The sequence below is a fragment of the Poeciliopsis prolifica genome, unplaced genomic scaffold, assembly GCF_027474105.1.
Source record: "Poeciliopsis prolifica strain line A6 unplaced genomic scaffold, Auburn_PproV2 SCAFFOLD029, whole genome shotgun sequence".
NCBI lineage: Eukaryota > Metazoa > Chordata > Actinopteri > Cyprinodontiformes > Poeciliidae > Poeciliopsis > Poeciliopsis prolifica.
Window position 1 is genome coordinate 6921593 of NW_026562404.1, and position 26620 is coordinate 6948212.

At 36.1% G+C, this 26620-nt stretch overlaps 1 protein-coding gene across 1 annotated transcript in view; it reads left to right on the plus strand.

Annotated features, from left to right (window-relative positions):
- The window catches only part of LOC129372564 (voltage-dependent calcium channel subunit alpha-2/delta-3-like), a gene marked incomplete at its 3' end in the record, with an annotated part of 45483 nt that overhangs the window by 16080 nt on the left and 2783 nt on the right, over nt 1-26620 (plus strand). Inside the window, exons 3-5 of the mRNA XM_055049975.1 lie at nt 2720-2836; nt 13904-13963; nt 25311-25455. Coding sequence (XP_054905950.1) covers nt 2720-2836; nt 13904-13963; nt 25311-25455 — 322 coding nt within the window. The remainder of the gene's footprint in view (nt 1-2719; nt 2837-13903; nt 13964-25310; nt 25456-26620) is intronic.

Sequence of the window (26620 nt, forward strand, 5' to 3'; positions counted from 1 at the left end):
CAAAGAAAGTTGGAACAGGATGGAGAAAAAGAGAATAATGTGTGAAGCAGGAGATCCTTAAAAAGGAGAAAGCCTTGGGAGAAGGAAAATGGACTAAGAAAATCGGTGAAGAAAACTGTCAGACCAGTTCATGTTTGAACCGCTACTAAACTGTCAGCTTTAAAAACCGTCTACAGTGAGTCAGGAAGCAGGATTGCTTTAAAACCTGGATTTCTCGTCCCTGTGTCAAACAGCAGCTCTCAGTCAGCCAGTGGGATTAAGGTTCCAGTTTTTCTGCTGTTATGGTCTCTGTGATTTGGCATCTGAGTCATCAGCCAGTCACTTTGATTGGTTACAGCTCAGATATATTTGAGGCAGCAATTAATTAGCTGTTCTGATGCAGGAAGTAGTAAGACTACCCAAAGATCCATATGCAGATGCTTCATTATGAAAATATGAGTGGGAATAAGCCAAAAAAGCCCTATTACACCCTAGAGGTTTGACAAATGTAATGCCAGTGAAGGTGTTTCCTTCGATCGCTATGAAGTTTATATGCAATATTGAACATACAGTTTTCTTTTATAAAACTATAAGATCCAGAATTTCCTTTGTGCAGTGTTAACATTTATTGTGCATTAATGCTCCGGCCAGATATAAATAAACTGAATTAAACTGAGTAGAAGTTATAATTATCTTTCTGAGTTTTTTTTTTTTTTGCTTGAATACAACAATCAAAATTGGAGTTGCATTCTGTCCTTTTGTGATTCATTGTAAAGTTTCTGTGTTTTAGTAAAACAGTATAGATTTATCAGCTCACTTAATAATTAAGTAATAGGATATTTTATCTTGGTCTCTTTGTTTTATCATATATTACACTCGGCTGCAATAATGGAATTTGTCCTTATCAAAAGCTTTTGTGTAAGCAAACTCTTATGGATTTTTTTCATTACTCAACTGTGTGATGCTGTTCCCTTATTCTCTTTCTCCTGTTATCTCCATCTTCTACACTTTACTATCTATATGTAATTTTGTTCATGAGTTACTAAAAACATATGAAACGTTTAGTTTATGACATTTACATTAGCATATACGTTTTATATATTGCATATAATATAAGATGGTAGTAGAATTTGTGTTAAAGCACACAAGAATGAAACCCATCCTCCTGTAGCTTTGAATATATCAAAACATATTTTGTTTTCATTTTCTCTACAGCCTCATGTATGTCTGCAGTAGGCTTGGATGTTGAATTAGCGGGACTTTATGTCAGTGTCTCCGGTTAAGGCCCCTGTTGAGCTGAGCACCCCAGTGAAGGTTTATAGTTGAATAATGTGATTATGTGTTCTGCAGATACTGGGGGCAGTGGTGTGTCATCAGTGTTCATTGTGCTGTAAAACTTGAAGCTGGCAGATAATTCCTGGTTTAGCTGATTGGTTTCATTTATATGTAGATTAGTTTGAAAAAAAAAAACTTCTCTAGTTATTTTCCACTTCAGAATTACTGATATTGTAATTTTAACACTCCAGTACTTATCACATTGTATGTAAACAGTGTTGTAATTTTGTTTCTGCCACTCTTGACTACATGTGTTATATGTGAGTGTCCTGGCTATTGAGAAGTTGAGTTCAATTTCAGCTTTGACTCAAACACATGTTGAAGTGTCTTTGAGCAAAATCCTAAACTGTATGTTTTCTATAGATTTGTGTTTCAGTGTATGAACGTGATTCTGTCAGTTCACATGAATGAAGATGACTTGTAGTGTCTGTGGTGGGTTTGTATGTCTATAGCCTGGTAAAAACCAGCCCTCTGCACTATACTTTGTTCTTGGGTGTTGAGAAATTACTACTTCCTGGAGGCATGGACTGTGAGTTTTAAAATTTTACCTAATTGTTAATGTTTTCTTGTGACGTATGGAGTTAATGCTATGAAGCCTACCAAATTGCCTGCACAGTAAACAACCATCCTCTGTTGTGAAGAGAGAAGTGCAGAGCCCAACGAGGCAGCTGCTAATATCAATTTAATATTTGAAAATGTGGCAAACAAGGGGAGAAAGCCCAGACTGTGCTGTATGCAATATTTGTTTCAAGCAGAATATCATAGGAAGGCAATAGCCAGGCTAATATGGCTAGAAAAAGCCATCAATTATTTAAGTCTACTCGGTTACTACAAAAGCCAAGAAGAGCCGTTCAAGCTATAAATTTGTCTGTCATTTTCTTGAGATAAGAAAATAATCTTGTTAACACAAGAAAATGAAAGTCATTGTCTTATGAGAATGGGCCAAGTTTCTCATTATCTTTATCGGATTTGCTGGGTTGTCCAAGTAGCTGACTGCAAAGCCTGCAGTTGAATCCTAAATGCTGTTGTTAAAAATCAAAATTTTGATATGATTCTTTTGTTGACTCTGGGTAAAAAAAAAAAATCTATTTCTTGATAACCTTTCCATAAACTACATAGATATGCGTTATCATGGGCTCTATGATAATGCATAGAGCATTATGAACAAATAGTTCATAATGTTCTATTGAGATGTAAACATGAATTAAAGGGTTAGTTTGAAGGAGAGGTTCTGTAAAGTTAAGACTTGGGAGGCAGTGTATTCTTGCAATAAGTACTGTAGCAGACATATTTCATGATCAGTAGCATTCTTCATCTGCCAACAGTTTACAAAACAATGTATAATTTCTGTTAACAGTGACAGTAATTGCGATCTAATGATCTGAACCTTTGTTTCTCTTTTCAGAAATACAAGGAGTTTGAGCGGGCGGTGAGGGTGGAGGAGATTGATGGGTTACGACTGGTGAAGAGGCTGGCTAAGAACATGGAAGAGATGTTTCACAAGAAGGCCCAGGCTATGAAGGTATACTGCATGCTTTTCAGTCATTAACAGTTAGCAGAGCTTCTTCCCTGTCGATAATCTTTGTAAAATTACTTTACAACTGCTGGTATTTATTATTCTGTCTCAGTCCTGGATGTGTGGCTGAAAGGGTAATACTTGCACCTTGTTCTGTTGAATTTGTATTATTTCACATTCCTTTCCAGATGTCTGCTTCCATTTTCCAGAGGACAAAAATAATGTTTTATAATGCAGCCATTTTCAAATGTAGCAATCCTCAAACAATACGCTCTTTTGTTCACTTGCCATATCATGCCTTGATTTTAACATTTTTAACAGTAGTTTGGTTTTCAACCTCTACCTTTTCTTTTACCATGCTTTAATCATTATGGTACAAAATTAGTTTATTTATCATGTATATTTAATTGTCTTCTTTAAAATGTCAAGACAATACAAGAAGAACTCATGAAACTGGCCATGTCTCAAGTTGTTTTCTTTGCTATGTTTTTATTTTTATTTTGCAGTAACATAGTTCATTAGTCTATTACAAATACCTGTTACTGTACAACATTAATGTTGGTTTTAAAAGGATATGCATATTTTCTTTTGCTCTATTGGTTTCTTTTGTTATTTCACATGAAGAAGTTAACTTTGAAAATAAGCCGATTTATTCCTCCTTGGCTTCTCTGGGAAATCTGTGTGTGTGTGTTTGCAAATGTTGTAACAGGTGTCCACATTGCTTTGGCTTTCTGGCTGCTTCAGGTGATAGATCCTATCAGGACAACATGATGCTGTTAGGAGAAATTGGATTTCTCTCTGACAGTCTGATCCAAAGATGGAAACTTAAAAAAAAGAAGCAAGACATGGGAGCACAGACAGTAGCAAAGCATTTCAATGCTTTGGCTTGCTTTGTTGCCGCTTGTGTTCACTTTTATAGTTATGTAGGAAAATCTTAAGCTTTTACTATAAGTTCCAGACATTGCCAAACGAATATATTGGCTAGTGTGAATATTATGCCTTAATATTGGGATAATATTGGCCAATATTCTATCTTTATCTTGGCACTAGCATAAGACTCAGTCTCAAAGGAAGTAACTCTTGAGTTTCCCTTGTGGTGTTTTACATTTTAAATTGAAGCACTTTCAAATGGACTTTTTGGGTGCCCGGTAGAAAAAACAAACAACTCCATACAAAGGCATGAATGATGTGCAAGCATTGTGAGAAAATATATTTTGATACCTTATGGCAAGTACATGGTCCTGAAGTTGGTATTTCAGTCATTGCTCCCTACTTGGGAGCTGTAGGCGCTTTTCTACTGGCAATTCACGCACTAACCGGTTAATGTGTGGTTCGGTTTTACCCCCAGTAGTGAGCTTCTCCATTAGACAGTCTGTTCCTCTCTACTGAGCAGGGTGTGAGCGAGTAGCGGCTGTGGTCAGCTCTCCGCTGATGTTTGCAGCAACACTCAGTAATGGGGAACCTTTATGTTGTGGTTCTGATGGACTCAAATAAACCTAGATATTTCAATTTGTCCTACAGACATTCATGACAGGCTCAAACGTAACAAGACTTGGAAAAGCTGAGTATTTCACCATATACGTATATATAATGTGAAAACATTACAGTGTAAAGTTCTGCAAGAACTAAATCAGGTAAGATTTAATCCTTGTGTGGCAGGAGTTAATTTTATTAACATTTTAATCGTCAGTGCTTTTTTTTGTTGTTTTTTTTTTTTTAATTGAAAAGAGTTATTAGCTATGAACATGTAGCAAGGTTCTTCCAGATTTTTTCTCCTCTATTTTATCCCATCTTGCTCTAATATTCTGCTGCTTTTATTACCAATATTCAAATTAGTCAGGCCTGGCATGCACTCCTTTTAGCCTTCCTTAAGTATCCTTCTCCTCTTTGTCTGTCTTTGCTCTCTCTACTCCATCTTTTCCCATCTCTCTGCTGTTTTTTCTAAAGTATATGTGACGCTTCAGCGATTCAATTTCCGTGCAGTCGCTCTTCCCTGCCTGTCATTGTGGCTCTATCTTTTCGTTGATCGCCCCCCACCCCTTTATCGCCCACCGCCACCTGCTACGAGACAGCAGCTCCTGGTGCTGTGAGAGGGAGCAACGTGTCAGAGTGTCGCATGTGGTCCTGTTTAAATGGACCGAAGACGGAGTATTTGTGACTTTTGTGTGTTAAGATATTTCTTATTAGCCCTGTCCCATAATAATCATTTATAACACTGAGGAAGCATTTGTGGCTGTGTATTGTTAATAGCAGGATTCTCAAATCCCACACTTATCCACACCTTACAACCTCACAGCTTTTTTCCTGTCATTGAGGCAGGTGCCATTACTTTCAACATAAGTAGACATGTCCAAGCTTAGTTCTACTCAACCTAAGTAGCAACAAGTCAGGCAAACTGAAAAAATAGACATTGCATACAGAATTAGTAGTGAGATCTGTGGAATTGCCTGTCCCAAGCATGTCTCGCATGTTTCTTTGTCTGCAGATTTGACAAAAAAATAGAATCTGCAGACTTAAAATCATGTGACAGGTATAGTCGATCTTTTCTGATTATCTCCATGATTGCAGGTAAGGTGAGGTTCTCTGCAAGGGGACTCAGTTTCTTAAACTCTGCAGTATAATGTGCCCTTTACTAGCAAGCAAACAGAAGACTTTTGTGATCTCCTGGGTTGTCCATTCATCTTCTAAAGTAGCCCATGGCTTTACTTTAAAAGAATGGTATTTTGTTTTACATTTTTCTGTTGTCACATTATACCCACCTCTCTAAATCTTAGGGGGTCTCTGTTTCACAATTCAAAAAGCACTGACCGGTCTGATCAGTGCTTTTTGTCAAACCTGGAAGATTAATGGGTGTCCTCGAAAGTATGCTGACAACAGTAGATCCTCTGCACCCTGTACTGTGTCAGGTGGGTTCTAGATTTCCAAAAATCCTGTCACACCTAATTAAATTGAAATATGAGGACTTTTAGAAACCACACAGTGACCTTGAAGTCTTTTTTTTTTTTTCCCTGTGGGATGTTCTCTTTCGGTTTCAATTGACAAATGTCCAGAACTGAGATGTGACTGTTCTTTGAAAGGACATACATATTTATCTTTCAAAAACCAACATTTGGGTTTCTTCTACAGCATATGTACGAGAAATGGATACTGTGTTCATAATTGGATTAATGAATAATCTTAGCCCACTATTTTTGCTTTTTAATTACTTTCCTTAATCATTTCCTGAATCAGTGGGGCACGCTTTTGCTTCAACCAATCCTTCTTCCTTTTACTGTCAGTGCTGCTGAAAAAACAATATTTTGTGGAAGTTGAAAGTGGTAAATGGTAAAGGCGTTATCAAAGTTGAAAGGCGTGGAGCTTTTGTAATGCTCTCTTTGAAGTCGAACAAGGCTATGTTTCATGTGACAAACACACTTCAAAGGAGAGTGGATGCCATGCTGCTAGCGGTGTTTCTCCTGTAATGTCATTTGGTCTTTGCTCTGTACCTGCTGATATCATTTACCTGTGGCAGCTTCACTTCTGTAGTCATCGGCATGATTGTCACTGTGGAGAGTGGAACATTTCTTACTGCCGTACTTTTCTTCTTAAAGTATACCAGTCAGAAATTGCTTATAGGATTTAAAAGGAAATTTTTCTGTGTAAAAAGAATCATTTTATACACCAAAGTGCACTTTGAATTTCTGTTTCAACATTAGCATTTATGCAGTCTCTGGGAGATTATTTAAATTGATATGTAGTTTCTGAAAAAGTTATTTTCTACCTATTTTCACAATTCAATTCTCGTTTTAGAATTTTAGGCTTGAGTTTGCATCACTAATGGTTTCAAAATACATGGTTTTTGCTGTCTAATTTTTGCATTCAGAGCTTATCATTGAACAAATGGCTTTGACTGGTATTTAAGTAGGGAAAAAAAATACACCTTGATCTTTTTCCACTCTTGCTGGTATTTTACTCATTTCAGCAGCCGTCCCCAGCCTGTGTGTAAACTATTCACATCTGATGTTAGCCCAGCTATGTTCTCTTCCTTCCTCTTCTGCTGTTTTTCCACTACTGAGAAATCAAAGGATAGAGAATGAAAGTTTGTTTTTTTTAATGAAGATGAAATCATCAAGACAGGTTGGAGAGGTAAATGTAAGAATAAAGCCTAGAATAAAAATCAGGAAAGAGTAAACATGAGAAGAAGACAGAGGAGGCTGAATGGTTGTGACAGATATGGGTTGAGAACTCCATATTTTCCTCAGTCAGCAAAAATACTGAGAACCGTCAACTATTGATTATGTGGACTTTACTTTTCCCCTTCATCTTTGTCTCTGACACTAGTCTATGTTCAGCCCATTTGGCTTGGACCCAATCTAAATCTGTTAAACAGAGGAAGTAAAGTGTCAGAGAGCACTGTCCCATTTTGTTGATGTTGCACCATTCCTTGGCTCCTATAAGGATATTAATTGCTGTCCCTAGTACTATTGATGGGCTGAGCGAAGCCAATCCCACCCATCTCAAACCCTTGGCAGAACCAAGACCCAAAGGACCTGCCCTGCTAATGTAGGAGGCCAAACCTTACTTTGCATTTGTGGTTACAACCAAGGTACAGCTGAACATCAGCAAGTTGTCCATGTAGATTTACATACAATTATTTATTTTGCAACTATTATGAGTTGTGACTTCCTCACCCACCAACAGTAAAAATTAATGAAAGTGGATGTTTTGTTTCTGGTCTTTATAAAAGAGGTGTTGTTTGTAAGTTGTATAATTAAGTAGGCAAATTTTCACACAACTATTGAGGATTAATTCACTTTGATGCCAGTTTGTAACCATAGTTCATGTAGTTAACGGTGTTCACCATGTTTCATGTGAATGTCTAGTATTGCCATATCCTTGATAGATTGGAAATCAACATGTTTAAATCTAACATAAAAATCCAATTCAGTAATGTAATTCAATTTATCTCAGTTTACTTGTGTAGACATTTTTTTTTACTGCACTTTCGAAACTGGTAAAATTAACATATGGTCCTGCCGCATGGAAATGTCAAGACATATTTAGACTCAGGTCAATGTGTTTCTTAATATAAAATAACACAAAGGTGGGTAATAGTACATTTTTGATTGGTGACAAATATCTTTAAGAATGGACTTCTAAATGTTTTGGTTTCCTCTAACTGCTTGGAGTTTCCCAGCAAACTTAGAAGAGAGGAAATTAAACTTCATTCAAAATACAAATGTTCGCTAAATCAGCAGCTTACAGAACCTCTGGGTATGCTTTTATACAGGTTTGTTCAGAATTCAACCTGCTGGGCCTCCTGTCCGGGGTTACCCTGGTAGAACATTGAAATTCAGGTCACTGCCCTCAGAAATGTGTTGAGTCAAAGCTTAATGTGCTGCGCAAAAAAAAAAAAAAGACAAGAAATGTCGGAACTGGTCAATAATGTATGTGAGCCAACCTACCTCTCCTTTTCTGACGGCCGCTTTTAGCATAGCTCAGCTGCATGACAACCTCTGAAAACCTTGACGGATATATAGCTGCATCTATAATGAATAGCATTTGCTAAGGTCATTGGCTTCAGCCCTCAGGAAACCCTCCACACAATAGGTGAGGTGCACAAACAACAATCAGCCTATCAGACTGACAGCTAAATGAGGGGGATCATTGATTAACTTTTGAGAGAGTAAACAAGAGAATCCATTTATGGGCAAATCATAATTACAAGATGTCAGGTAATGAAAAGAGGTACATGAGTGCCAATTTCAGGAAACTGTATTAGGCGATAAAAATAGGTGGCATTAAAGAAAAATTTTTTAAAAAGTGAAAATAAACTGTTTATTCACAGTGAAAAGTTTTGCTTTTGTTTGACTTTATAAAGAGGGGGTAAAAAGGTGGCACCATTGTGTTATGATTACAAGTTTAGCCTCTCAACACAAAGGTTTCAGGCTCAGGCCCCTCTAAGCCTAATTAGTAATTGTGCCACCCTTGCCAGCAATGGTCAGCAAGCGTTTGTGATTACTGGCCACCAATCTGTTACATCTCTGTTGAGAAATTTTTTTCACTAAATTGAAAGGTATTCAAGGCATAACCCGTTGTTTAAGGTAAAACTGGAGCATTTCGTCTCTTCTGGTGTATGATTTCATTACATCAAGTTGAAGCAAAGTCATGCCAGACAATATCACTCTCACTGTCATTTTAAGTGTTGATATCTAAAAAGCACTTTTCTCTGGTTAAAAGAGAAAGTGCTTTTAATAGCTTCCTAAGAGTCTTGTAAATTATCAGTTTTATTTTGGGAAACGTGACAAGGGCCTTTGTGTTCCTTTTGGTTTGCAGTGGTGAAGTCCCAAAGTTAGAAAATAAATGTGAATTTTTTTAGATTGTAACATGATGTGTTTTTCAGCCTACTTGTGCTGGTTCAAATGTTCTTTGTAAGTGATTATTTCTAACATATGCCAGGCAGTTATTAGGCTGGAGAAATTCAAACAACGATCAATTGGTTTAGATTGATTCTCCCCAGACTAATAAAATAATGATTTGAAAATCTCTTAGTGTCTGTGGTTTAAACTGATACATTGAAGTTGAACAAAACACAAATATGTGCATATTTACTTCGCAAGCAATAATAAGTAATATTCCATGTTTAATTCATAGGAATAAGTTTACCTCTGATTCACAGTTAAAGCGTGATGTATTTGAACTAAATTTTAAATGGTCATTGTAAGAGAAAAATCCATTCTTAAGGTCCAAAACGTATTTCTCTAATTTTCAAACAATACCCAGAAGGAAAAGTTTGACCAAATCAATGTCAGAATTTACCCCACTTTTTGTAGAAGCAAAGCTTTGCAGTGCAGACTGAGATCAGCAGAAAAATATCAGAAATGTATCATCACTTTCAGATTCTGCTTTGAGATTCTTCTTGTCTATCAATTGCAATCACCAAAGCAAATGTTTTCTGTCTTTTGTGTCTTTAGCTTTTACCTTATCTCCTTCACTGTATGCATATGAAAGTGTGCATTTGTAATCAAACGGGTTTTTTTCACCAGTCACCAGGCCCTGCCTGTTTGACTGTATCAGCTTAATTATTGTTGTCATCTTGTAAACCCAAGACTCAGCAGAACAACTAGAGACAAAAAGTAATTTCCTCTCTTTCTAATCTTCACCATACGCTGTGGCAGGACCACTTGTTGATAAAAAGCAGCTGGGCAGGTTCATTTGAATGCATGGAGGAAACACACACCTTGAGAATCAGTCAGAAAACACACATACCAAACCCATATTTATTAAAATGAAAACACACCCCCTAGACTGTTCATCCTGGTGAAATCTTTTTATGTACAGGAATTAAAAACAGACAAACAGTTTCTCTCACTGTTTTCATCCAGCAGCTCTTTTGGAGCAGCTTCCTGTATGCCTATTACAAGTTTATGCTTTTGTCGTATTTCTGAGTCAAAAGCACAAACTTTGTATATATGTGAAACCAGCCCCGATTTTGACACTAAAACTTACATTTATAATAAAGGACAGTAATACATTGATTATCCTTTGGCTGGAAGTGTACAGAGATGAATATTTTAAGATAAGTAACATATTTCACAGCAGTTGCTTGATGTTAATAAACATGTTGATACATGTCTAGAAATACACTGAAAATTCTTTAAAAATCAAATTTAATCCACCATGCGTATGTGTTTTTGTTTATTTATACTTTGCAGTGCACACGTAGCAATTGTTTTCTGTTATTTTTGTCTTTGCTACCTCTCAATGCAAACATGTTATATTGTCAAACATTCTGAACTGGTTTTCAGAAACATTGCAAGATGTCCTACGCCTTTCTGCTCTGTCCTTTTCTGTCAACACATCACAAACCAAGAGGGTAGCAGAACAAATGCAAAAATGACTCTATATAGCTGAATAGAAGCAATCACAAAATATGCAACAATATGCAATGGCCAGGTGTGTTGCTATGGTGAAGAAAATTATTTGCTAGAGCCTAGATTACAGTGTTTGCTTCCCAAAACAGCTTGCCTACACACATAACAGCATCACAACACACACCCATTGCTCAGCTAAAATAGGATGGCTGATTGCAGTAGTTTAGTGGTGAAAGCCATTTGAATGGAAATGTGAAATGGAAGTTCATTACTACACCTCCAAGGCAGTGAAACCAGATGTGAACGAGAGAAGCTGGTCAGAGTGAAAAAGCACAATGAGTACCACATCACTTTTATATATAAAGAAATGTGTATCTGTATGTTTGTAAGACATCATTAAGAGTTAAGGCCTGAAAGGTATTGGCTTGATCCCTCACCTTGTACATTAGTTGATAATTTTTCAAAAAGAATAGATATTTCTTAGTCCGACATCAGAATTGTATTTTATGAATCTGATTTTGGCAAACACTGGCTTATGATGGCACTACAAATTTAGCCTACACTTTTGTTCTTAGCAGAAACGATTTGTCACGGTTTGCAAATTGAAAATGCTTCTGTATAAGCCGTTTTTTAAAAATAGGACTTTGGGAGATGTTTGATAATGCTTGACTTGATTAGAAAAGTTGGGACTTGTCTAGGAATAAATCAGTGCAAGTCCGGAATAAAAGCAATAGGAGATAAAAAAGAGGTAAAGGAAAATAAGTGTAGATCAACACAACCTTGCCTTTACTAGTAATAAAGAACATGAAGGAGACCATGACTATTTTGCAGTCTAACTTACAACTAAGCAATGAATCATCTTAACATTTAATGCCAACTTAGAAAAACAATGGACTTTGTAAATGTGCAATGTATTTTTTTTCCTGCTAATCATCAATAATTACTGATTCTCTTTTATCCAACAAACTATGGTATTGCTACTTTTGGCTGTCGGCCAACGTTAACAGCCAAACTGAATAACAACTTGCCATCTAAGTAGATTGGTAGATGGTGAAACATGTTTGTAAATCCATTTCTTTTCTTAGTATCTAGAAGAAAACTGAAATAAAGGAAATTATGTCTCCAAAGGCTTCCTGTATGATTTAATGGAATAGTCAAAAGTGGTACAATTTATTGGATCCATAGGGAAAAAAAAATAAATAAATTGTTTTTAAGAAAAATATGCTCTTTCTGTTTTATCAAGTTAAAATTATACAAAGGGGGCAAATTTTTGGCACAAGGTCTCATTTCACCTCCAGTGCCTCCAGCAGTGAAAGTGCAGTAATTATGTACAATGGAATATCATTTAGGGTTAACTCGAGTTAACCAAATTCAATAAACCAGCACTATTATGTGTATATGCTCCTGATGATAAAAGCATCAGTTCTGGCTCATAAATCTAGAAGATGTTAAAGATTCATAAATGATGAACCTATAAATATAGCAGAATGTAAGGGTAAATTATGTTTGTGTCAGCAATCTTATTAATGTATGAAAGTCATGACATGCAAGTGAAAAAAGTTTCTTTGGAAAGAGAGATTTCCAGGAAGCATCATTTGTATATTACTTACATTTTCTTAGATGTAAGGAATACATTTTGAATTTTTACTAATGCAGTCAATGCATAAAATTGATTTAATAAAAATGTCCAAACAAAATATAAAATGTATCCCAAACTAACATTATGTTGTACAAGTGTTTCACACCAGACCAGCACAAAACTGCAACTTTGACTGAATGCTGACCAGAGCTGTACAATTTCTTGCTCCTTCTTTGGATCCTCGTTCTTCTGAGAGACGTTTGGCTTGCAGGGCATGCCCCTCGAAAAGTCGATGCATGCACTCCTGGTGCTGCTCAGGATTAAACTCATAATCACGCTCCTCCATACTGTGCAGTTCTCTGATACCAGACGGTGTACAGTGCTGTGCTTGAAATGTTGTTTGGAGTTTGCAGGGACGTAAATCAACAAATGGAGTCCGCTGTCAATCAAATTCCTTGCACATGAATTCACAGCTTGATGTGACTTGTACCCTGAAGTGGGTACAAAAATTGGAGAAGAGCCGAGCAGAACTACTTAGGACCTAACGGAAATGAATCTGACCGAGGCGGACTGGGGCAGAACTGGTTAAAGTCACTACTTTTGAAACCAGGTCTCAGAGTGAGACTTTACGGGAACACCCCATGCAGAGGTGTGAAGTGCTCAGTGTGGAAACATGCGCAGAACCTGCAGGATTTGTCCTATGCATGCATGGGTATTTAACAGTAAAGAAAATGACAGATTATATTGTACTGTTTGTGCTATTTAGCTTTTTCATCTTAGCATCTTCTAATATTTGTGTGTTGCATGGGCACATGGTTCATCAGGACAAAGGACACGTGTCTTTCGACAGGTTAAAATCATGGACAACAAGACAGGGGTGTCTAAATATAAACATTTTCCCAACTCAACATTGAAAAAATACTAGTTCTCTGCTATCAGAGAACTTCACAGTATGGAGGAGCGTGATTATGAGTTTAATTTTGAGCGGCACCAGGAGTGCATGCATCGACTTTTAGAGTGGCATGCCCTGCAAGCCGAACGTCTCACGTCTCCTGTTTCCAGACAGTGGTGTCATGTGAGCAAACCCTAATATTCTGTAAACACATTTTTCAGAGTTTTTTCATAATTATTTGATGTGGCAGATCTTCACAAAAAACAAACAAAATCAAAATGTTAGCTCTTTGAGAGATTGTAAAAAGCCTAAAACTGACTCAAAGGCACACAGATACCGACCCGGATCACCCTGGAGACACAGCAGACGGTACCAGCAAGAGGGTGATGATGGAGTGACTTCATGTGTGGCCATTTGTGAGTGTGCCTGGTAATGGTTGTTTGAGAGAAATGTGCAAGTGTAAAACAGCATGAGCCAATGATGTCTGGTTTCAGTGGAATCAGGGAGTCCAGGGCAGTCATTACCTCTTCTGTTGATGCATTAAAGAAAATTACTTATTTTTATGAGACTACCAAATGTTTGCCTGCTTTGTGTGTCTGTGTCTTTAAAGGTATCAATATTGTTGTGGCACTTACAGAATCTTACACAGATAATTTCTGTATGGAGCTTTTCTTGCCTATTAGTTTTAAACTACAAAGCCGATTCACATTTCTGTTGAAGCTATAATGTTATCTTCTCTGTTTTTGCAGCGATTGGTGGAGGCAGCAGAGGAAGCCCATCTACAGCATGAAGAGAATCCAGACCTGCAGGTGAGTTCAAACAGGCATTTTTATTTTTTATTTTTTATGTGAGTCAGTATTGCCTCAACGTAAACTTAATTTCAATCAGCATGCTCATCCCTTATTCTTAGAGAATTAAAGCAAATCCTTATTGACTATCGAAGTTAGAGCTTTTGTTATTAATTCTTTGTGAGGATGAAATAAGGCAGTAGTCCTCTGTAAAAACAAGAAAGGTTGATAAGAAAAGACATTTTGAAATGGGTTCTGCTGTTTTAATTTTAGTGCAGTGCATTATTTCCAGTTAATACAGCTCCCCTTCAAATTATTTACACATATATTTCAGTGTCACCTTCAGCTGTGGTCTCACTGGAGCTGTTGGAAAACAAACTCATTATCTGAAAAGGAAACTTTTAGTCGCATTGATTCCTGCACTGCAGGTTTTAGATGAAATAGGTTCAGAAACCCAAAGGAAATATTAATTCATATTGCAGTGCATAATTATATGATATTTTTGTAATCTTGGAGATGCCCTTTTTTTAAATGTCTGTTGATTTGTTTTGGAGGGGAAAAAAAATTGAGGCGTTAGTCCTAGACAGTCTTAGCCTGAGTTGTAGTGTTGAATGTACTTTTAATGAACTTTTAATTGTTTGTGTTAACTCTGCACATGATAAAGTAACTAAGTTATTTAACTGTATATGTTTAATCACTGGTGGAATATGTAAGCCCTAAATCTGCTTGTTTGGGATTTTTCATTATAATTTTTCAATTCCATGAGATCATTTTAGTTAAAACATAGATCAACACCATCTTTTTTCCTTTTAGTCTTAATTAACTAATTTAATTAACTTTTCAAGTTCATTTAATCATGAAATAAACTGCAGTATTCACATTTTAATTAAATGTAGATAATAATAAATATGGTATTAAGCAATGAAATTTCCACGCACATACACACACGCTCGAAAACACACACACACGAGCACTGAACACATTCTAAACTATTTTAGAGAAGTTCCTCCTTCTGTTCTGCAGATTTGAGCAAATTCTTTATTCTAATCACATTTGCACACACACCCCCAAACCAAGCTGCTGCCTTCATGGTTCTGCCTCAAATCCATTTTAACAGCTTTAATTTTGTGCGAGTACTGCTTTGAATTGTGTATGTCGTGTGCGTTTGGCAGTGCTGTGGATGTGCACTCGGGCGTGCGTGTGCTTGATGTTTGTGCCTGAGCTTGCTGAACGTCAAGCACAGTTTAGAACAGAGTTTGTTAAAGTAGGAGTAGCGGCACAAACTTGAGGTCTTAAGAGGAGCTATGATACTAAGTCGACTTTGGAGAATTTGCAGCTAAACCACTTATAAATTGAGTGCTGGTATCTGCGCCTGGTTTGTTTACTCTGTCAGTTCTTCAGAGTATTACAATGAATGTCATGCGGTTTTCTGCCAACACAGGCGATTAAAGGTGATTAGTTACTAAATTAACTACTGTCCAGCCCTGTGGATTAGACCAAATCTTCTTGGTCTTCAGTGATCTTGATTTTTACACATTCTCAGAATTTTCAAACTTCACTTTAAAAAAAATCATTTAAAGTACATGTAAAGCTGATATGATTTTGTCACAACACCGGAAAGGCAACATTAGCTATTTTGGTAAAATTATTATTGGCATTAATTATGTTTGCAGATTTTATGAATATGACAATGAAGGGACATTCATTCATGATTTTTAGATTAATTCACTTGGGCTGAAAACGGCCTGGCTATTTTCAAACAACTTGAATGTGAAACAACATAAGCACATAGCAACACATACGTGTGTTGCTGTATTCACAAAAAATCAACAATGTGATTTTTTTGTTTTTGTTTTTTTCTAATCTGACTTGTTCTGGAGCATTCTGAAAAGATTGTAGCTACTTTTTAATCAACCCTCACACTGTCTTAGTAGATGGGGACATTTAGATCCCACAAGTTTTTTACTTTGTGCACAGTGTGGTGGGGCGGCACTGACCCTGTGTGCGCTTCTACAAGATTTTTTTTTTTGTGTGGTTTCAGAATTTGACTGTCTGATGGGACAACTCCCCGGCTTCCCTGTTGTCTGTCCATGACATTTTCCACGCTCCTCCTTAGCGTCACAGTGAGACTGAGGGGAGGTTAATTAATTATTCAGCAGGGTATAAATAATTTTTCATATCCCATTTTGTACGGAAAATGACACCATTTTTAAATTTTTTTTTTAATTTAGTATTTTAAGAGATGTGCTCATTTTCTAATACAAAAAAATGTTGGATTGAAGGAAAAATTAGAAAAAAAAACTTTAATCTACCTATGGCATTAATAGTTTTGGGATTAATTGTACATTTAAATGCAAATTCCTATAGGCAGTTGACTTTGACTTTGTTGTTTAGTTTTTTTTTTCTTTTCTGATGTATATACCATGTTCCTCAACATGTTTTGCTATGTAGTGATAAGTTATTTTACAGCTTTTAAGAATCTCTAAAAAGTTGCAATATTTTTATAGATGTTTTCCACAATTTTGTTATTTTAATTTTTACGAAATATATTTTCATAAAATTGACAAAATTCTTTACTTTAATTATACTTCCTACAATAAGGTAGAGAAAATGAAAATATAAAGCGGAAGTGTTAAAGTCCTATTGCTTCAAAGTAAACTTCAAAGTCCTATTGCGTCTTACCACACAGTGATTATGTACCAAAAGGAGAAATAATATTTTCATTGGAAATTGATTTTTGATTTCTATCAAAGCACACAATTATTTTTATTCTACAATGTATGTGGCATCATTGGTATTTTTATTTAGTCTTAACGGTTCAGCTTCAATTTTACAATATTTTTGTAAACATTTGTCATTTTTCTATTGCCGAAGTAAGGAGAATATTGAGGATTTCAGATTTTAGAGAGAAGGGAGTCAAACATCGTCTGAATGAAAATCAGGTTTCACACTCAAACTAACAATAACTAGAAATGAGACCCAGAAATCATGAGGGAAGACAGTGAATTACTGAAATGGATGAAGTTCCTGCCAATGAATGGTGACGTCGACTGTTGTTCGTCCCCACTCATTGTTACAATAAATTCTCAAAATGTATGATTTTTATGGATTATTAATGCATACCTTTACATTCAAATATTTATTATTGTTTGGAGTCAAAGATTTTTGCATTGTTAGGTATGTTGTAAGAAAGATTAGGTTTAAACTATGTCTATTGACTTTTAAATTAGTAGTCATTTGCAAACTCTTGGTTTTACAAAACCTATATTCTGTTAGTGGTTTGACAAAAAACAATGTTTCACACATTTAATACATTAAATGTAGGCCTAGATAACTACATATTTATCCTTTATTGCGGGGTTCTGATGCAAATTATAAGACTTGTATTTCTCTTATTTACAACCATTTAACAAAACTTATTATGCAAACTGTTACAGATATGTGTTGAAACAGTAGCATATGGCACCTTCATGTCATGTACAGACTTGTTTTTTTCATTTAATGGTTGATGGGCACAATCATTGTGTGGGATCACAACAGCGTTTTATGCCAGTAATTATTTGGCAGGGATGAAATGAGCCTAACATGGTGAGTGCCTCGTTATCACTTTAATGGCACAGCCTGAGGTAGTGTAGTGTATTAGAATATTTACATGAAGATTAGAAAAGCATATATTGCACCAGTGTGGCAAGACTGTGTATCTTGGTCTCTGAGAATAGATAGAAAAAAGTAAAAATAGATGGCAAAATATTTGTACATAAAAATAAGCTTCTTCTCTACAAGTTATCTGATTTGTAAACTTTAAAAAAGGTCCCAAAGTAAAGTATTGCTTGAATTATTGAGAAATGATGATATAGTTCTTCACATAGGGTTCCTTTTTAACCAGAAGCACCAAAAGCAGAACAAATAAGTCAGAGATTCAGTTATTAGTTTCTTCAAAGTCATAAGTGTGCATAAATTTATCCAGTATTTGGTAGTGTGATGACTGGTCAAGCCTTTTAGGATTCTTTTCACAAGGCTCTCACAACAGTTTACTGAAATTATTGCCCATTTCTTCTCACTGAACTGGTGCAAAATGGTCAGGTATGTAGGCCTCGTTGGCACTCTATCTCAGACTTTCCTGCAATTTCTTTAAAGAATTTAAATCAGGGCTTTGTGGTGGCCATGCCAAAACATTGTGTCCTTGTAACCACTTTGGCAATATGCTTCAAGTCAGGGTCCATTTCAAAGATCTATTTGCACTGGGGCTTTAATTTACTGGCTGAAATTAGATATTTGACTTCCTCAGACTTTCATCAGTTTTGAGAAATTCACCAGTTTGTCCTGCAAAATTCACAACAAATTGATGCTGCCTCTTCCCTTTGCCACAGTTAGGAGGATGGTATTCCCAAGTTTACAAGCATTCCCATTTTTCCTCCAAATGTAACAATGGTCATTATTCCAAAGGATGAACTAGACTTGTGCAGCTTCACAGATCTTTTCTTGATCTCTTGGCTGATTTTTACTTCCATGTCAAGCAATAAAGCAATGTGCTCAAGGTGTGGACTTAACTACTTATGAATATATGTTAATTCATGAAACATTTCCTGAGACATGACATCATCACTTGGGTTTCCCCTCATTGTTAAAAGAAACGTTAATCATTCTATATGTAAACTTCTGATTTTAAAAATGTTAATAAAGAACTCTGACATATCTTTTCTCTCATTATTGTGCATCTAGGAAATTGAAATAATTTGTTATTCTAACAGACCTAAAAGTTTGGTCTTCAACTTAAGACAATAAGAAAAAAGTTGTAAGTGTATATATATATATATATATATATATATATATATATATATATATATATATATATATATATATATATATATATATATATATATTACAATCAAATACTTACCAAAGTGCAGAAACGCTCACATTACTGTCATTAAGCCAGGGACATGTTTTTTTTTCCATTTACACAAAACTGGAGTGTTTCATTTGAATGCTCCACTATAGTGTCAGCATGCTAATACATGCTACTTTGTGTGTTTAGGCAAATTTACTTTGAGTTGTTCTGTTGCTAATTGCTTTTCCCCCCCTTTCTCACTATGCTATGCAAAAATAAAACAAATCTCCCCACACTTACACTTAGAGCTGTATCAGTTGTTGATTTGCATGTAAAATGCATGAATGTCTTCATGAGTCATCTGTCCGTATACCTGTGTTTGTGTGCGCGTGTCGGCGTGTTCCCGTCTCTGATGGTGGCAATCCTAATAGTGCGTTTCACTGCAGCACATGGTGAATAGACGGTAATTATCACCAGCTGAACTAAAAATACAGCTTCCACGCTGTAGGGTGAAACCTCCTCCATCACTATTCGGGGGTTTATTATAAAATATTTGTGTGGTTTATAGCTATTGGATACATATTTTGCTGGCAGCGGTTTGATAGGAATTTCCTTATCTATCTTTTCCAGAGCTCTTCTGCTTCCATGTGAAATTGGCACGGTAATCTGCTGCGATTTTCCTCCCTCACTCATTTACCCTGTGCTGTAAATAGGAAACGCAAGAGAGCAGTCTCCCATGCCCTCTACAGCCAATGAAAGCCTTCCGAGGAGGTCGGAGACAAAACACCCAATTGCCATCTCTTATGCTCACTAAAAATGTAGCCCTGATTTGAAGGGAACAGTAAAAGAAATGCCTTGTCCTTTACTTTTTTATGTATGCATTGCCCTTGCTTTTCCTGTCTGGGATGTAACTGGAGAGGACAGAGAGATGAGCGCATGCTTGTTGATTTGCCAATTTGCTGTCCCCACTGGTAACAAAAACGGTTTGACCTGTACGTCTGTGTATTCATTGTATTGCCTACCTCGGTGCCCTGCCACATACATTGCCAGTAATGTGAAGAAAGATTATTTTTAAGCCATGCTTTTGAGTGGTAGTTTAGTCTCTCAAACATAAAATGTGCAATTACACTTCACAGCTGTTCTGTCTCCCTGGCTTGCCAACTTTACACTCAAACTGTTTCAATCTACCTTTGTCAACAGGTTTCCCAGATAGATGTGGAGAGCCACGCAGAATAACTAATTCGGACAACCTGAAACACGTTTTTAAAGGATGAATCACTGATTTAAAAAAAAAAAAGAAAAAGGATTAAAGAGAAAGCAAAATCCTAATAGGCCGCTGTTGGCTAATTAATTTATTTTGGTATAATATAATATAAATTAGGTATTGTATACATAATATAAAAAAAATATATTTACACAAAGGATCCACAGGTTAGCACTATTGCTAAAAGGTTTATGCACAATAACTTGCTTATCTACCTGCTTTACTTAATAAGCTGGTATAACTGACAGAAACACAAAGCTAAAATCTAATACAGCATTTAAATACAAACTCAATAAATTAGACTTTTGCTGAAATTTTTAATTTCAGTAATTCCGTTATCACTATTAAATAATATTTCTGCTGTTTTATATCTGTTTTTCTGCACTGATACTGTATTGTAAGCAGTCTGTCTTGTTCAAAGTTTAATATGAACATTATGTAATTTTTTTAAAGTTATTACTCAGTTGCACACCCCTTGAATCCTTATTTTAATATACCTATTTCTAATAATTGTATTGTTGTAGTTTTGTACAGTATATAATTATTGTTCCTCATCTCTAGTCATTTTTTGTAGGCTTTATGAGAGGCAGATGTTTTCTGTAGTTGACTGACATACTTCTTACTGCTTAAAAAGCATGTCAAAAGAGCTATGAGGATTAACATTTGTCAATGATTATTAATAACTGAATTGATTTTTGTAACTGTGCAGCAATTAGAGGTTGTTAATGAACTGTTGAGACAGAAAAGATAAAACCTGACTCAACGGTTTTGCCAGTTTTAGCGCCTTATTAATTTTGCAGCACATTATCTGACATTGTTAAATACCGAGCTATTAGAAATAGAGTTGATAATTTCCACTGCTGTTTCTCAAAGTTGTGTGTACAACAGGCGTGTGTATTGCAATCAGTCTGTCCTCAGAGTTTGGAAGTTCATACTTTAAGATGCACGAAGTGAGATTTTAAGTATTGCACATCCACCATTGCTTGGCCTCTCCTCCAAGTTATTTACACAGACAGCTGCCTCATTTAAGCAGTGATTATCTACACCCATGGCCCCTAGTTATTTTCCAGTCACATTTCCACACTTCTGGAGGATGTCTTTCCCTTTCACCACCGTGGAAAAAGAGAGTTTGGATGCGGGTGAGGAAAAGTGAAGATTAAAGTTAAAAGTGAGTACCAGAGGGTGGAGCGTCATGGTCCACCCTACTTGCTGCCCATATGGAGTCTTTTCTGTTTCAAAAAAATCCTTCTTCGCTCCTTTGGGCTGTTGATATTATTGTGCTGCTCCACTGAAAATATTTATTTTCAGATCAAAATAAAGCAATATTTCATTTTTATTAACACATATGTGAGTTGACTCTTTCAGAAGGTCTGGACTGCTCAGATAACTGCATCAAGACTCCTTTATAACACAAATTGGACCTTTGACGTCAGTTTTTTTTTTTTTCATAGATAGTGCAGTATATATGAATTAATGCTGTAATTTATGATTAGAAATTTCAGAAGCTCATTCACCATTGACTTTTTGGGGATTTAGAAATGTACAAGTTTCAAAATGTAAATTTACAACTCAATAGAAAACGTCACCGTTACTACATTTTATATACTCTAATTAGTCAGTTGATAACTTTTGGCTGTAGGGACTAGCAGAGACTACAACCTAGTACAGGCCTGCTGCCTCATGGTGGGAGCTGATTCACTAACTAATTGGGCCAGTAGCTTTTTATAAAGTAGGCTGAAGAAGAGAAGCAGTTTCAGGACAGGTGTCAGTTATTTTATTTCAAACACAAAGCCACTATAACTCAGTGAGAACATATAAATCAAACATAAAATCTGACACTCTGACATTGTGAAGTAGATGACAAAAACACTCATCGCCAACACGGGTGAGTGTTTTTGACAAAATGGGGGAAACTAGCATAAGCTGTGGTGTGAAAGGTATCTCAACTGTATGCTAAAACTTAGAAATTGTTTGACTAGAAAAACATGTTTACCTTATTGGGTTTCAGCAGTGTGGACGGATGGTTAACAGATTTACGGTCAACATTAAAGGCACATACTGCATGTGTGCTTGTAGATATGCAAATATTTTCATGCTATTTGCAACGTCAACTTTTCATGCATTTTCCTTCAAGAGGTGTTTACAGCCAAGGTGCACTGTGGATGTCCTTTTAATATTGAATTGTCTTCAAATTTTTATATATTTTTTATTTTATATATTTTTTGATAACTAATTCCTCTATTTTTGGACTTTGAACACACAAATGCTCAAGTAAGTTTGTTGTGTTTGAGTCCTTTGCTTTTACTGTACCTCTGCAAAAGTGCAAAACTGATTTGTTCCCATTGTGTGATTTACCTTTTCATCTAGTTTATTAAGTGGTTGTCACAGTCACAAGTGAGAATATTTGGAGAAGAAAAATAATTCAGATTCTTAGGCAAATTTTGACATCTTTCAACTTCATGATTTTCTATGATCCATTCAAAGGATTTTATGCTACATTAAATTAACCAAGGCAAAAAACACCACCAATTCTCCACTCCTTTACTTTTACTAACCTTTATCTGTCCTCTCTGTGTATCCCACACTGAGTGAGTGGGTGCTGATGGTACATCTCTCAGCTTAATGCACTGCAGAGTTAAAGATCAGGTTGTTAACACCATGATCAGGGCCTACATCAGTGGCACAGGGCACTCCTTCACTGTACTGCTGGAAACATCATAATTGACTTACTTACTGAAAATATGCACCCACATTTGGACACTCTCATATCTTTGCAGCATGCATTCAGAAGCATCTGGACCCTGCGCAAGCAAGTGATGATATCAGAGAGAATGAAAAGATCTAGCATTGTTTATGAGGAAATAGAAAAAAGTACTTTCGTTACAAATATTTAGCTGCATAAAAATTTTTTAAGCAACTAAACACAAATGTAGTCTGCTTCAGACTAAAGGAAGTTACTCACTGTCACTGAACATTTGTCCGAGATGGATGAATTTATTGACATTTTGCAATGTTTTCACATTAACAAACAGCACTGAAAATGATCCAAACAAAAACATTTACCAGAACCAAATCTCAGTAGGGTTGTCAAGTTCTCTGACTTGGTAGGGAAAAACTTCTTGATAGGTTCTCTGTTTGTGTCTTACTGAACATCTGGGACCTAGAGAAGTTCTGGTCCCATTATGTATATTAAGTAATAGAGAACAGACCTTAAAATGGTGACGGTGGGAAATCACTTGCTCTGGATGCCGTTGGCAATTCTTTAGTACTGCTATGTGAAGATCTGAAATGCTGGTGGAAGCTTAAAAACACTCTCATCAAAGACTCTTTCACTATTTTAGCTATTATGTTGGCATTTTATTCAGAATATTCACAATTTATTATGGCTACAGAACACATTTTCACTGCCCATACTAGAGTTTTCTGAATCTATGGATCATAATTCTGAACACACTCGCATTCAGATTTCTAAAGTACTGGAATAAGATCTGAAGTTAAGTTACATTGAAAACTTACTTCGACAAACATAAAATCCACTTCCTGTCTGGCACAGAAAAAATTATTGCTCATCTTAAACTTTTGTAGCTTACCAAATTGTTCTTATTTGTGCGTCCAGCAAAGGACAAGATTTGGATGATATATTCAACTCTACACTTTCTCACCTTGAAATGGGAGAATCCTCTTTGGTAAAAAGGTTTCAAGTCTAATCAGGGCTGATTAATTATACAAATGGGCACAAAGCTTGCTAACCTAATTGATGGCTTTATCTGTGTTTTGCTCTATACAAGAGGGATAGTATTGTTTCTCCTGAGGACCAAGGAAGATTTACCCCTTTGAAGGTTAATCATGCATGAGTTAAGCAGCTGGCAAGGGGATAGAAGTCCATTTAATTACATTTAAGTTTAAAGTGCTTCTTCCACAAATGTTCAATGATGTCTAAGAAACATAAACTAACTTTATTACATTACATCACATGCATCTATTATTTATGTTAATGTTATTACTCTAATGTAATTTCTCTTTTTATTTCCTTTATGCAGTTTGTAACTTTGTATGCTTGTATTGTGCTGTGGCTATGAGAGGTTCTTTAGGAATAAACTTTACTGACTTTGTTGCTCTAAAGTTTGGTTTCAACTTATTTATTGTTTATGTGAACTTTTAGTCATGTCTCAAGATATTTTTGTTTCTTGGTTAATGCTAAAACATGTCAGTAGGCTGTGTTTCAAATTGTTTACAGTGATTGTTAATTAAATGTTACTGACAAAAATACCAAGTTATCTCTTGAAGATTTTATCATGTTTGCTTCCAAAAGAAAAAAACAAAAAAAAAAAAAAAAAAAAAAAAATCAATTTCTGGACATAAATATTTACACAAATACACTTTATAAACAAGGAGATACTCTAAACACTGAACAGCACCACAACTATAGCCTGCTTTAAGGAAAAAAAACAACAACAAACAAACAAAATTACATTAAATGTATAAAAAAGGTAAATGACCTTCACTTGTATTACGCTTTATCAAGTTCAGAGGACCCCAAAGATCTACGACACTTTCAATCATTCACATTCTCACACACAAATTCACACGCTACATAAGCTACATTGTAGCCACAACTGCCTTGGTATAGTTTAACTTGCAATTTGAGCTGTAGTTTTTTTTTTTTTTTTTTTTACCAAAAAGCATCGACGTGTTTGTTTACTTTTTAAAACCTGCCAGGCTACGAAAGTTGTATTTCTGAGACTTTTAATGTTGTTTTTTATTCTGCCTGTTTGTTGCCTCCTGTTCTGCAGTGCTTCTTTCTTTTGCAACTGCAATCTGTGGTGGCTGTAGTGTTCTTCTGAAGCTTTGGGATGCAGAGACTCTTGTGCTGTCGATGTGTCTAGAACTATGATTTATTAATACTCTTCTTAGTCTACCCAGTACTAAAAATACTTTGGAGGCACTGCACCTCATGCACAATGTAACTGGGCAAGTAGTGCACAGACGCTTGAGGTGGGATTTGTCAGCTCAGCATCTTTCTCTGTAACAACATGCACACCCTGGGATGATCCAGGGATTCAGGTTACTTCAGCTTTCACTAATGCATGTCACTAAAGTGGCCAGGTTCTCTCATGTAGCGACAGCACGACTCAGTAAGCAGACCTGATTGAGACTGAGATCCTTGGATGAGAGTGACAACTTAAGTTGAAATTAAGGTTTCACTTTATGTTTAAGTTTTAGCTTTGTGCAGATGTTTTTAAGTCTGTATCTTTGTCTGTTCTTGTCTCCAGTATGAATACTTCAATGCTGTGCTGATCAATGAGGATGTAGAGCTGGGAGGAAAGTTTGTCCTGCAGCCCAACGATCATTTTAACAACCGATCAGTCAACCTCAGCCTCAGTGTGGTCCAAGTGCCCACCAATATGTACAATAAAGGTATGTTAACAATCCACAATATACAGAACATCTATATACACAGTCTATATGAAGAAATTGTTTTACATGGATTCATAATGCAAATTGTTTGACACAAGAAAAAAATCTGTGCTATTGAAAACAGTGAAAGATGTTGCTTGGTCCTGGAGTGTTTTCACACCTGGTAATCCAATAGACTTAGTTCGAGTGGAGACCAAAAGTGCAGCGTTTATTACATTTTCAGCTCACTAGACTGTCAAATGAACCAAAGCCTTTGAAAAACTTATTTACCTAGTCTAGTGGTGCTGCATCAAAAACTGCTGAAGGAAACAACATAAAAACCCCTGCACCAGACACAGAGCATAGCTTCCTACTAAAATATTGTGGACTCAGATTTTAGCCGTTGTAAATGGTCCAGCAAACTCATCAGTTATGATTGAAAACATTTGCCAGACACCTAAATTTATCTTCTCCTTATGTTCAACGTTTTGCTGATGAGATAAAGCGTTTTTCTGAAAACTTTTGATTGTGCAGTATCATACGTCTTGCTCTTTTTGCCTGCGGCAAGGAGCCTACCTTCTAATTAATACACAAAAAACTCAGTGGTAATTACTTACAGCCATCCAGTTCCTGATCACACTGAATTATGTCCTTAGGTAATGTGGCTTGGAGCTAGAAAATTAGCACTGTGGCAATGATAAAGTCAGAATTTTTGCTTCATGTGAAATTGTTTAAGAATACAAACATTCAGCTTGTGTTGTTGGACAATAACATATGGCTTTATCAGTAGGTGGATATGACTTCATTATTTGTAACTCTTTGGTTCATTACTGGCACACATTGACCTAATTAGCTGTTAATAATTAGACTTCTTCTGATTCACCATCAGCTCAAATCCAACAAGAGAATTCGAGGCCAAGTACAAGGCTCTGCGGACAAAGTGAATGTCAAGTTGACTTAACTGAGCTACGAGGGGCAACAAAAGTACATACAGATAGAGAGCGAGGAGGAGGGGGGAGGGAGAGAACAGGGAGAACGTAATTGAAAAAGAAAGTAGGTTAAGTCAGACTGATGGAAGGTCTAAGCAAGAAATTAATTGCCCCCTATAAAAAGAGGAGAAAAAGCAAGTCAGAGTGACAGGAAAAAAGTTAGAAACTAAATAAATGAGAGTGCATGGAAAGTGAGG